This window comes from Heptranchias perlo, chromosome 7, assembly GCF_035084215.1.
Source record: "Heptranchias perlo isolate sHepPer1 chromosome 7, sHepPer1.hap1, whole genome shotgun sequence".
Taxonomy (NCBI): domain Eukaryota; kingdom Metazoa; phylum Chordata; class Chondrichthyes; order Hexanchiformes; family Hexanchidae; genus Heptranchias; species Heptranchias perlo.
The window spans coordinates 75,549,725-75,563,635 of NC_090331.1; the positions used below are offsets into that span (position 1 = coordinate 75,549,725).

General features: G+C 45.2%; 1 protein-coding gene across 1 annotated transcript in view; it reads left to right on the forward strand.

Moving 5' to 3' along the window:
- The window catches only part of iqca1 (IQ motif containing with AAA domain 1), a 189,280-nt gene that overhangs the window by 150,924 nt on the left and 24,445 nt on the right, over positions 1–13,911 (forward strand). Inside the window, exon 15 of the mRNA XM_067987925.1 lies at positions 8,576–8,775. Within this exon, the coding sequence (XP_067844026.1) occupies positions 8,576–8,775 (200 nt within the window). The remainder of the gene's footprint in view (positions 1–8,575; positions 8,776–13,911) is intronic.

Below are 13,911 nucleotides of genomic sequence, written 5' to 3' on the forward strand. Positions count from 1 at the left end.
CCTATGAATGACCTCAGCCAGACAGAGAGGGCAGTCGGATTCCACGCTGTGGCTGGCTTCCCACGGGTGCCGGGTGTAATCGATTGCACCCATATAGCAATACGAGCACCTCCACACGAGCCAGGACTGTTCATCAACAGGAAGGGCTATCACTCCATCAACACTCAGCTCGTTTGTGACCACCGCAAGAGATTCCTTCACGTGTGCACCAGATACCCTGGCAGCTGCCATGATTCCTTCATCCTCTGGGAGTCCAACATCCCGCCCCTCTTCCACGCACTGAACACCCGCAAAGGCTGGCTCCTCGGGGACAAGGGATAACCCCTGCACACGTGGCTCATGACATCTCTGAGGAACCCCACCACCGAGCAACAGCGTTGATATAACGACAGCCACATCGCTACCAGGTCTACAATTGAGCATGCTACAGGGTGCTCAAGATGCGCTTCAGGTGCCTTGATCATTCTGGGGGAGTGCTTCAATACGCACCAGACAGAGTGGGACGCATTATAGTCATCTGTTGTGCCCTGCACAACATGGCACAACAGAGAGGGGTGCCACTGGAGGAGGCCACATCCACATCTGCCACCCACATTGAGGAGCTGGAGGAGGCAGAGGAGGAAGACGAGGAGGAGGAGCAACCCACGGGCAGAACAGTGGCTCACCTGGCTGTTCGTGAGGCCAGGGAGTCACTGATATGTGAATGGTTCTCCTAACATCAGACAGTGTGAAGAGTCCAGTCCTCACCACCTGGACAGAGCAGCGGTCACACCAGCACCCCTACCCTGCCAACCTGCACAAAATAGTCGTGCAACTACACATACACCCACTGTAGAGTAACCCAATGGGTGGCATCAAGTGTGGGTGTTCATTGTGAACCTCATGAAAGGGCCTTATTACAGAGGCCAGTCAAGAATGGCCAAGACGTAGCAGTAGTGGTGACAATAATAATATTTAATGTGCCATTAACAAAAATCAAATATAAATAAAAAACATAACAAACCGTAGAAACACCCTTGTGCATCCCCTTTGTGCTCACAAAACCTTTGTCTAACGCTTACGAGTACTCCTACTCCTCCTGTGGCTGCAGTAGAGGTAGTGGCAGGTTGCTCTTGTTCATGCCCTGACTGATTGGATGCTTTGAGCCTACGCCCTCTGGGTTTCGGTGCCTGTGAGTGAGAAAGACTTCTCCACCTGCACCTGTGCAGGGGCAGTCTCGGCCACCTGGATAGGAGGCAGCATTGCGGGTACTGGTTGAGAGGGGGGCAATGGGTGAGTCGTGGGAGCGCTTTGAGCACAAGGAATTTAACTTATTCAATTGCCTTGAAGCAGTGGCCTTAGTCATAGGCACTTATTCAAGTCTGTTTTTCAGTTGTGCATTGTTTTTAAGTTATCAGCTTTTTGGGGCTGTGAAAGATTTATTGATGCTTTTCATCAGCTTTACTGAGTTTTATAATTCAGTATGCACATAATGGCCCAGAATTTGCAGCCAAAATAACAGCGAGTTTAATGGCACTCGCCATTATTAACGTGTGAATCATCCAGCAACTTGTGGCGAGGAAGAGGTACCCCATGAATTGCAAATCACCACAAGTTGCACCACTCTGCCGTTAGCCTTGTGAAAAAGGTAGCTCGCTCTTAACCTTCCCATGAGTTTCATAAAGTTGCTGAATTTTTGCATTAATTGCCAATTAAACTCATAGCAGAAAGTTAGGGCTGGTACTTAACAGCATAAAAATTATTTAATAAGGGGATTTATGTTCCTGCAATGCCACTCCTTTAATGATGGATTAAGGCTTCAATAATGAAATTTCAAAAGTTGTTACAAAAATATATTGACCCAGAATTTGCTGGAACGGGGCATCTTATGGCGTGCCCCATTAGTTAGACTCTTTCCCTCAACCTTCAGCTCGAAAAACCTAAGTTGTTGGAAGTGCGAGCTGATAACAGCGTGGCAAGAGAAACGGGGCATCTGGGACCTTGGTAAATGACAGGATTGCCTCCAACCCAGAAAGGGAACAATTTAAACAGTGGAGTCTCATTCCTACAGGTAGTAAATTGTTTAAAATTTAAATTTTTAATACGTTTTTCTTACTTTTCCTTTCTTTTTTTTTCTCTCTCTTAATCAAATCTTTTTTTCCCTCTCTTTATTTCTCTTTCTGTACCTGATTTGACTCTAGTTCACCCACTCTAATTCATCCTCCTTCTCCGTCGTTCCTCTTTCTTTCTCACTTCATTGATTAAGGAGATATACTGTTAGTCCTGTCATTTACCAAATCCCAGATGGCCCGTCCCTCTTGCCACGCTGTTATCAACTCGGGTTTCTCAAGCTGAAGGTTGAGGGAAAGAGTCTAACTAATGGGGCACGCCATGAGATGCCCCGTTCCAGCAAATTCTGGGCCAATATATTTTTGTAACAACTTTTGAAATTCATTATTGAAGCCTTAATCCATCATTAAAGGAGTGGAAGAGTGTAATTTTGGTCCTATCTTGTTAATGTTTTTTTAATCACCCAAAAAGTCTAAATTAATCACAATTTACCTGGTGGTAGGCTCCGTTGATGTCGGTGCAGATTTTCAACTTTTTTTAAATTTCATCTCCTCCAAGTCAGAGACTGGGGAAATGAAAAGATGTGAATCTGTGTGAGCCTGAAAACAAACTGGTGTGAATGATATCACTGATAGGAGCTGTCAGATTCTGAGGGAAACTTCTTGGCAGATGTCACTTCCGCACATCTGCTTTGGTATTATACAGAGCAGAGAACTGACGCTGATCCTCAGAGGAGCTCTGTAACTAGAATTAGTCCAACAGCATTTTGAAAGAGAGAAGTGATGAGGGACATACCTAAGGGGTACTTACCTTTAGAATTAGCTTCTCCTTTATTTGCCAACACCCTTGATGGCTCAATTGGTAAGTGCAGTGCCCAATGTGGTACTGAGCCTTCCAGATCAGGAAGATCCCAGGGAAGTTTGATTCCTAGTCAATGTTGAGTTAGTACTTCTCAGTCGGAGTGTCGGCAGAGGCGCTACAATTGGCCTCAGTTCCTACGTGCTAGGAAGGGAGCAAAAAAAATCAGCCAGGTTTCCTGCTCCTGATTAATATCCTGCTACAAAGTCTGCTGCAGCAAGGACAGGATCAGATTTGGCCATAATGCCCCCCATAAGTAAATAGACTGCCAATACTCACTGTCTGTGCTTAGATATGAAGAATGGTCACTTGGGCAATGTAACAGAGGACAACTGGCATGCATTGAACTATACCCCTGCATAAGTCAGCCTTTGGAGAGGAGAGAGGGAAAAAAGATTATGTGTTGAGTTAGCCAGTCTAAGAGACAGCAGCAATTCTGATCCTGTCCTTGCTGCAGCAGACTTTGTAGCAGGGTAGTAATCAGGAGCAGGAATTGGAATTGAGGGCACAAATTGACCTCATCACTCCAGGCTGGGTAGGGGCTGTGGGTTCCCTTTGCTCGCTGTCACTTTGGGCATACCCATGCTTGGCAAGTTGGTCATACCTGCGCAGATGTGGATAGATGAGGCTCAGGTAGAATTCCCCTCCCCTGCCCCAACTCAAATAGTCCACCAGTGTGAACTGTCCATGCTTTAGTAAGGCTCCAGAGAGCCTTTGTTGTCTAGGGAACCATATCACAGCATGAGTTGTCACCTTAAGGAGAGGGGAGATAAGAGGAGAAGATTGGAGGGGAAAATAAGATGTTTTACATAATGTGCATTTATACAGTTTATTTTTTGCTACTGTATATAATACCAGGAATACAGTTGAATTTTGAAGTTCCATGGGACTCTGATTCATCTGTTTTTAAGGTCTCTGGGGTTGTGGGAAACTTCCTGTGTTCAATCCACTGGTCTCAGTTGACGTAACATTTGATTACTGGTTAAACATGATGTGATTCATATCAGTACTGCACTGGGGTAATGAAGCACAGTGCCTTCCCTCTTTATGTACTCACTGAAAACATTTAATTTTGTTTGAAGTTTTATTATATTACTAGTTGATCTCCTGTGACGATGCTCACGATAAGTTGAAGGATATGTTCTTTCTCTTACCTGTCTCTGTGTTACTGCTTCATTCTTTCTCTCTTGTTCTGTTTGGCTCTCTCTCTTCTTTTCTGGTTATGGAGAAGCCCATAACAGAATTGCCTCCCTGCAATTCAAAAGCTGATTCCAAGGACAAAGCAGCCCGCTTGATTGGCACCCCATCCACCACCCTAAACATTCACTCCCTCCACCACTGGCGCACCATGCTTGCAGTGTATACCATATACAGGATGCACTGCAGCAACTCGCCAAGGCTTCTTCGACAGCACCTCCCAAACCTGCGACCTCTACCACCTAGAAGGATAAGGGCAGCAGGCATATGGAAACAACACCACCTGCACGTTCCCCTCCAAGTCACACACCGTCCCAACTTGGAAATATATCGCCGTTCCTTCATCGTCGCTGGGTCAAAATCCTGGAACTCCCTACCTAACAGCACTGTGGGAGAACCTTCACCACACGGACTGCAGCGGTTCAAGAAGGCGGCTGACCACCACCTTCTTAAGGGCAATTAGGGATGGGCAATAAATGCTGGCTTTGCCAGCGACGGCCACATCCCATGAACGAATAAAAAAAAATTCCAAGGAAGGCCAGGAATCGGCTGTTGAGAAACGTAGAAGAAAAACTGGGTTTTTTGCAAACTCATGGAGAAGTCCTTTAAGGAATTCCACCCGAACACTCAGAAAACTGGTTCCCAGTTAAAACCGGGAATGGGCATTTTAAGTGTGACTTAGGGCAAGCAGGGGGAAAAAATGACTGGTGGCAGGGGGAGAATGGCTGCTTGCAGCTGAAGCGGAAGCGGGCCTAGGAACGGGAACTGTAAGAAGTGGGGCAGAAAAGCCACACCAGCAACAGAAGAGGAGGAAGAATGATGGGGCAGAAGGGCCATGAGCAGCAAAGATACAGGAAGAGGGAGGAAGAATATGTCATGGGGTAGGAACCGATTGGTAGAAAAGGAAAAATGGCTGCAAATGCAGGCCTAAAGCACTTCAGAAACAATGGGACAGAAGGGAAAGAAGGAAGAGCAGTTTGTTTTGAATAGTAAGTAAGCAATAGAATTGGGAAGCACAAATGCGCTACCTACTAGATGAAGGTCTGAAAGGACGTAGGAAAACTGACATTAGAATTATTGATATACCATTTAATGTTGACATAAAGGCCTAACCAAAAATTGTAACAGCAGTAGTTAAAGTGTTATGGATCAGAAGTGCAGAATAATGCAGGACTTTAAATAAGTTTAAATAAGTCATGTATCTATTTTCTTACTTATTCAGGCTGCGCTATTCCCCCCACAATTTCCCAGTTAAAATAAAACCTGACATTGCTTTCTTACCAAATCACATGGTGATCATTCAGGAGGCTGATGTTTCTTTAAAATGGGTTAATGTTCACTTCCAGATTCAAGGTTATCAGTAACAGAAAATGGTAATCATTAAGTTTGTAAATATTACAAAGAATAACATGTCTGGGAGTGTGCTCCAAAACCATAAAATATCTCAGGGCTCAGGTTGACACAAGAATCCTCCTGAACTTTGGTGTCACAGCTCCTGATGTCATCTTGATGTGTTACTGAATTAGAACATACTCCAGACGCTATGTTGCCCTATACAAACCCAACCTAATAGTAATAATGAGCTCAGGGAAAGGAAGGGTCACACTAGTGATTATTTGAACATTCTGAATCACCTAGTCCTCTGCAGTTATTACCTAATTTTCTAATCTGTTTTCTTCCCCTCCTTGTTTCCTCCCATCCTCACCTGAAGCTGCTGACTTGTGTTGAGTTATAGTTCCAGTTGTACTTTGCTCACATGGGTACCCTTGTGTAAAGCCAGACAGTGAGTGCTGTCAGTGACCTTGAGGAGTATCACAGCCAAGCTCAATCCTGTTCTCACCCAACATTCATAAATATGCACTCTCCAGCATGAGTCACAAGTTAGAAATTGGCACTGGGAGCTCTGAATGATTTTTCCATTTCCCCTTTCTCTCCTGCTGAAGCCAATTGTAGTACCCCTTCTGTAGCTTGGCTGAAATCACACAGACCAGTGATCAACCCAGGGACCTTCCTAATCTGTATGGTTCAGTGCTACACTAGGCAGAGTATTTAACAACTGAGCTGTTGGGAACCATTGACCCCTTTTAGTAGCAAAATAATATTAATAACTAGTCATGGTGCAGGTGTAATAGGTGTCCAACACAACTTTATTAGGCAAGAAATAAGATACCAGCTTTTATTGCTTTAATATAAATTTTTCAAAATGCCCTTTGTTACCTCCAGGCAATATTAAATTTCAAGTGAAAGAGCTTTTCATTCAGTTTTAGTCCTGCATTATTAATGAAGCATTTTATTTAACATGGATTGTCATTTGCTGAGCATTCAATAAGTACGTGCTAAGACAAGGCAGTTTAAAATGTGAACAGGCAATTCCCAGCCCATGTTTTCAATGTCAGCAATACACAATTAACAGAACCCACTCGGGACACACAATGGCCTGGGAAGAGAGCATGTTAATAATTCATTCAGAGTTCAAGTTTGGATTTCCCGCAGTGTCTCTAATGGGAACGCCAACTATCTCAAACAGAAAACATCCTGAACTTTTCATGCTCACTGATCATTTTAGTTAAAAAGTCAGTTGACAATCTGAGATGCCTGACATTTTTCTTTATATTTAGTATGAAGGTCAATAGCCTTTCCAACAATGGAGTACATTTAAAAATAAGAACGATTTATCAAATGTAAAACACTCAATTGGCCATGCTTCATGTGTGAGCCTAGATGTGGAGAGCATCGCAACCATACCTAAACCCATTCTCTCCCAAAATCCACACTTGTTGACTTTCAGTGGGAACGTTGGGTACTTTCCTCCATCGTTAGCTGAGTCCAATCCAATTGTATTGTGCCAGCTGCTACCTCAACAGAGATCCATGTAGGAGAAGTGTGATCAGAACCTTAAAGCAGCCCTGTTGAATAATGAAAATTTGCTGCAGTCTCTGGCAGTACATAAGTATATGTAACACAGTCCACCACCTCCACGCCACGGTGGGAAATCTCAATAGATGAGCAGTCCAATGGCAGTATTATATTGTAGTGCAATTTAGTAGGATGCTGGTTCATATTTGTAATTTCCTCATGCTGAGCTACCATAATCAATTGGCAGAACCTTTTGAAGGAAGATAAAAGAGTATAGACAAAAATAACAAATGGAGAGCAAGTCACCCAGGTTGCTCTTGTACCTAGGGAGAAAGCTGGTAGGAGACATGAAGGTTGATTCCCTAATCAAACGCTTGCTGCGAGCATGAATTGGGAAATCATCAGATTGCAGCCACTGCCTTTCCATCCATTTAAATTAATTGATGGAAAATTATAGAATCATAAATGCATACCGCACTGAGGAGCCCATCAGCCCACCATCTCTTTGATAGAGCAATTCAAAACTAATCCCATTGCCCTGCTTTCTTCCCATAGCCTTGTATCTTCTTCTGCTTCAAATATCTATCCAATTTTCCCCCTTAAAAGATGCAAAAATTTCTGCCACAGCCACTCCCTATGGCAAAGCATTTCATGCTTCAACAACCCATTGTGTAAAGAAATTTCTCCTAACCTCTCTCCTCACTCTCAGTGACAATTTTAAATTGATGACCGCTCGTCACTGACTCCCTAACCAGAGGAAATAGTCTTTCCCTATTTGCTCTATCAAAACTCTTCGTAATTTTGTAAAACCTCTATTAACTCTCCTATCAACCTTCTCTGCTTCAAGGGAAATAGTCCTAGTATATCAAGCATTTCCTCATAACTATAGTTTCCCAATCCTAACATCAATCTGGCGAATCTACGTTGTAAGCTTTATGGCTTTAACATCCTTCCTATAATGGAGCTCGCCAAAACTGCACACATTACTCTAACTGTGGCCTAACCGATGTTTTGTATAAATTCATAATATTTTACTCTTGTACTCTATGCTCCTGTAGGAGTAGGCCATTCAACTCCTCGAGCGTGATTCTGCCCTTCAGTCAGATCATGGCTGATCTGTACCTCGAATCCACTTATCTGCCTTTGATCCATCTTCCTTGATACCCTTACCTAACAAAAATTTATCGATCTCAGTCTTGAAAATTTCAATTGACCCAGCATCCACAGATTTTTAGGGGAGAGAGTTCCAGACTTCATTGCCCTTTGTGTGAAAAAGTGCTTCCTGATTTCACTTCTGATTGGCCTAGTTCGAATTTTAAGATTGTGCCTTCTTGTTCTGGATTCCCCCACCGGAAGAAATAGTTTATCTCTATCTACCCTATCAAAGCCCTTTATTGTTTTAAACACAACAGTTAGATCAACCCCTCCACTTTCTAGTTCTTCAGCCTTTTATGTTTAAATGTCGTGCTTGGGTAAGGAATTCTATACAATAAAACTGAGTAAAAGTAGTATTATACATTAGAATTCTATGGCTGAATCAAAATTAGAGTTGGATCAGGGGGTGAAAATCTGTGGCATTGAGTGTCCCTGATCGAGTCCCTGTGTTCCTTTGCAGGTTCCCAGGCTGTCCATGAGAAAGCTCCTTTGGTGAAGTCTTTGCTGCTGGCAGGACCATCTGGAGTTGGAAAGAAAATGCTGGTCCATGCTCTCTGTACGGAAACTGGAGCCAATCTTTTTAATTTGTCACCACATAACATTGCAGGAAAATATCCAGGCAAGATTGGCCTCCAAATGATGATCCATTTGGTCTTTAAGGTAGAGTGACTAATGTACAAACAGAGGAGGAGTGGATTGCATTGAACGCATATAGGGTATATAACAGTAAATTTCTGAAGGTGCAGTACCCAGAACTGTTCACAGTACTCCAGGTGTGGTCTAACCAGGGTTTTGTATAGCTGCAGCATAACTTCTGCCCCCTTGTACTCTAGTCCCCTAGATATAAAGGCCAGCATTCCATTTGCCTTCTTGATTATTTTCTGCACCTGTTCATGACACTTCAATGATCTATGTACCTGAACCCCTAAGTCCCTTTGGACCATTTAGAAAGTACCCTGTTCTATCCTTTTTTGATCCAAAGTGGATGACCTCACATTTGTCTGCATTGAATTCCATTTGCCACAGTTTTGCCCATTCACCTAATCTATCAAAATCACTTTGTAATTTTATGTTTTCATCTACACTGCTTACAGTGCCACCAATCTTTGTGTCATCGGCAAACTTAGATATGATACTTTCTATGCCTTCACCTAAGTCGTTAATAAATATTATGAGTAATTGAGGCCCCAACACAGATCCCTGCGGGACTCCACTAGTCACATCCTGCCAATGTGAGTACCTACCCATTATCCCTACTCTCTGTCGCCTTTCGCTCAGCCAACTTCCTAACCAAGTCCGTACTTTTCCCTCGATTCCATGGGCTTCTATCTTAGCTAACAGTCTCTTATGTGGGACCTTATCAAATGTCCACATGCATATATTTTTCCACAGGGCTCATTGGATGTAATTAGGAATAGAAAACATGGCTAGTTTTCCTCTCCCTAAACTAGAGGTGCTGAGGCTAATTGTAACAATCTTAATGATGTCTGCCTGAGATCAGGTGATTCGCCACGAATGGGGATTGAACTTAGGGCCTTCCTGGTCAGTATGGCTTAGTTCTACACAGTGCATTTACTGAGTGAGCCAATGGGAAACAATATTCTTCACGCTTAACAAATATGGATTGATTTTCAATTTGCTGTCTGGGAATTTTAAAATGCCATTGCGGATCTCGCAGCCCATTATAGAAGTTGCTCAATTTTAATTTACATTCATTTTAATGGAAATTAAAATTGGGTGGTTTCTGTAACAGGCAGCCAATCTGCAAGTTGGAAAATCTACCCCGTACTCTCATGTGAAGTGTATCTGGGTTTTAGGTTCATTTTTCAATGTAAATGTGTGTCATGTAAAAAGTGATGGTATTTTTACTTGGCTGTGTTGTCCCATATTTGCAACATTAGTGACACAACCATCAGCACAGCCAGTTAATTCATATGCGCCTGTAAAATACTTTTGATGATATTAGCAGACAAAAATTTGTACAATATTCTTCTGTTTCCTGTTTTAACAGAGAAGTTAAGCCATTTATTTTAAAAGGGTGAAAGCCTCTTCTAAAATAACAAAGAAATATCATATGTAGATATCAAAGGGGATAAAAAAATTGGATAGGGGCCGTTTTTGGGCACAGATAGTGTGATGTGCTACTACCCAACGCCCAATGGCCCCTGCGCAGGCAGGACACAACTTTCGACCCACCCGAGGACTTACCTGCAATCGGCGTTCCATTCCGGGCCTTGCACATGGAATCAATGCAATTTGCACTTTCCACCACCAGAGGGAGCTCAATCTCTTAAGGGAGGATGTTTGTTCGAAATCTCTTAAAGGGAGCTGGTACCTGTTATTTGCTGAAAATAACAGTCTGCTGTCTGCACGGAGTCTGAATGGAGATCAGACATCGCACACATAAAACACAGATGCAGGTCCCATCCCTATGTTTGCACACTGATGAGTTATGTTAAAACATTGAATAAAGGTTGCACACTACTAAATCCCACATCCTCCAATCTGCATGCCAGTCTTCACCAATCTGCCGATCTGAGTTGGTACCAGGCCTGTGAGAGTGCATGAACCAAGGTTCTCTGGTGATGCACTAGAGACCTTGGGTGCAAGAGGTGGACAGAAGGAGGGACATCCTATGTCAGGTGGGGTGGGGAGGGTGGCAAGAAGCCTTCCAGACAGAAACTCAAAAGGCAGTGGGAGGCAGCGGGGCACGAAGTCAATGCCAGGCGCACAGCATCATGAACATGGATGCAGTGCAGGAAGAAGTTCAATGCTTTGACATGAATGGTCGAGGTGAGTGAGGTCAACTGTCAAGTGGCATCTCCTACCAACTGCACCACTCACTACACCCCCCATCTCCCACATACCAACAAACTCTTTTCATCAGTACTCAACTCTGCCAATCAGATGCTTCCTCTCACCCTTACACATTACCACTGTTTCAAGCCGCCCACCTACAACTCACAGACCACACACACTGGCAGCTATTCAACCATAACAGGCACATCACCCAGACATATGTCCCGCTTTCTTGCAGGAGAAAGCGGTGCATATCAAGAGGCAGCAAGGGGCAGTGGCATTTAGCCCGTCGAGTGTGTTCCACCATTCAGTGAGATAATGGTGGACCTGTGACCTAACTCCATATACTCGCCTTAGCCCCATATCCCTTATTACCCTTGGTTCACAGAAATTTATCAATCTCAGATTTAACTTTCACGAGTGAGCTAGCATCAACTGCCATCTGCAAAAGAGCTTTCCAAACGTCTCCCACCCTTTGCGTGTAGAAGCATTTCCTAACTTCACTCCTGCATGTCCTGGCTCTAAATATTAGGCTTTGTCCCCACGACCTCTTATTCAAGTCCAGGAAACCTCCAAAAACAGTTACAAATGTCTCGGCAGCCAGAAGCAATAATCCAGCCACTAACCTGTAAATCCTGCATGGTCCCTTTAAATAGCACTGGTGGGGGGTCCTCCAGGCACTCTAAGACACGTTCAGATGGTCGGGGTTAAGACTGTGCGTTGAGTTGAGCATTAAGTCCCAAAATGGTGTCTATCACTTTAAATCTGCGTTGCACACTGATTGAAGCCATTTTCTCCCGACTTTACACGATTTCAGCGTTCGTTATCTGCGCATGCGCTAACTCCTATACCAAGATGGCGTCTGGCGCACGTCACGCTGGAAACGTGTGTGCGCATCCAAGACGCCATCTTGGATGTCAGAGAGGCCGTGTAGCGCTGAAACAACGGGCGCTACACAGCCCAATTTAGTGCCCAGCGTGTTCACCTAATAGTATTACCAATAGTAATATGTAGGCTGTAGTTTCCTTAAGAGTGATTGACCATATACCTGTTTGAACAAGCCACCTGGATATAACAACCCTATCACTTTCTCAATCCTGTGGCATGTGTTTGGATTCACTTGCAAAAAGATGGTCCCTGCATGGTATCCTATATTAGTTTTAACAGACCAATCTCCATTGATTGGCCAGTAAGGTTGTAAGGAGTCCTTCTTTGAACTGGTTATATCTTTAGAACCTCTGATGAATTTGCAGCATTTCTAGCACAGGCAAATTTGTAAATTTTTCCCAAAATGTAAATTCTCTGAAATTTTGGTGAGATGAGTCCCTATCCATCAGGTCAGCGCAGGAACTTCACGTTGTTCTATTCATCTGAACGATGGGCCCGATTTTAGCACCCGCTACTGGGTGCGTTCTCGGCGGGGGGGCCCCGAAAATCCCGAAATTCCGGAGCGGGACCGGATCGCGCCTCGATCCCGCCCACGTCCGGGTTCCGCGCTGACGTGCTGGGGTGCGTGGCGCAGCCCCCGCTGGTGGGAATCCCGCAGGCAATTAAAGCCAACGGGATGCCACTTGAGTGTATTTACTTTGGTTGTTCAGGTCATTAACTGAAATGATTAAGGGACTGTGTGTGATTTTGGATAAACATGGGACCGTTTCACACACTGGGGGAAACAGTCCCAGTTGAAATGGACGTGTTGCAGCCGTCAGCCTGTGGAAGCTGCAAAGGTCCATTTGACAGGTGGGGTGGGGGGAGACCCTCAGCCATTGCAGGAGGCCGCTCTGTCACTTGGGACAAAGTTTGGCCTCCACCACCCTCCTCCTGACGGTCGAAGTCACCAACCTGCACACTTACCCCGGGGTCCGGAGACATGTACCTACATTGCGGACCCCCTCAGATGTACACCTTGCGGATGGGGGCCGCCGTAGCTGCAGTCATGACCTCCTCGGAGGGCGAACGGCATCACCAGCCTCGCCATCCACGCCGTCCACCTCTGACACGTGGAGCTCCACAACAGAGTGCTGTGACACATCCACCTGCACGGCAGGAGGGAGGGCTACCGCAGAGAGAGATGCGTCGCAGAGGGCACTACCCTCGCCACACGTTCCACAGACCGAGGCTCAGCCTCCTGTACCTCTCTGAGCAGCAGTGCACACGGAGGCTCAGAGTCACTCGACATGTAGCCTTGGACATCTGCAGCCTCTTTTATGCCGAGCTGCTCCTGGCTGGCCCGTGCACCAGCTTCCTACCTGTCGCTGTCAAAGTCACCACTGCCCTCCCGAACTTCTGCTCCACAGCCTTCCAGGCTGCAACCGGGGACATCCCCGATGTCTCTCAGTCGTCTGCGCAGAAGGGCCCTGCAAATACACCTACACCCACTCTGCAGTGACACACTGGGTGGCATCAGTGGTGGGTCCTCATAGGGATAACCAGGAGCGGGCATTATTGCACAAACCGGACAGGATTCGCGAAGACATGGCAGTAGTGGTGCCAATATAATGTGTGATGTGAGTTGTTCTTTAATTCAATAGAAGTAAGAACCAAGACAATCCCTCAAACACCCTTGTGCATCCCCTTCATGCTCACGACACGTTTGCCTTAAGCTGCCTACTGCACATATGTGATGCTTGCCCTGTGGCTGCAGCACAGGTGGTGGCAGGTTGAGTGAGGCTGGCCGTGAGAGAGATGCACGAGAGGGTGAGTATGGGATAGAGCCATGAGATTGTATGAGGATTGGGTTGCGTGGTAGTGGCGGGGTGAGTACTCGCGAGGTGAGTAGGTGCAGGTAAGTTGAGGATGAGGTTTGAGTGGGTATGAGGGGTCATGTGACAGAGTAGTGTTGGCAGTGCCGAAGGAGATGTGGGGTGGGGGCAGTGTTGTGGCAGGCGCAGTGTAGGGGAAAGACTACGTGTTCTCACTGTTGCTGACCTACTGAGGTCATTGGAGCGCCTCCTGCACTGTATGCAGGTGGGCGATATGTTTGTGGCGCAGGTGACC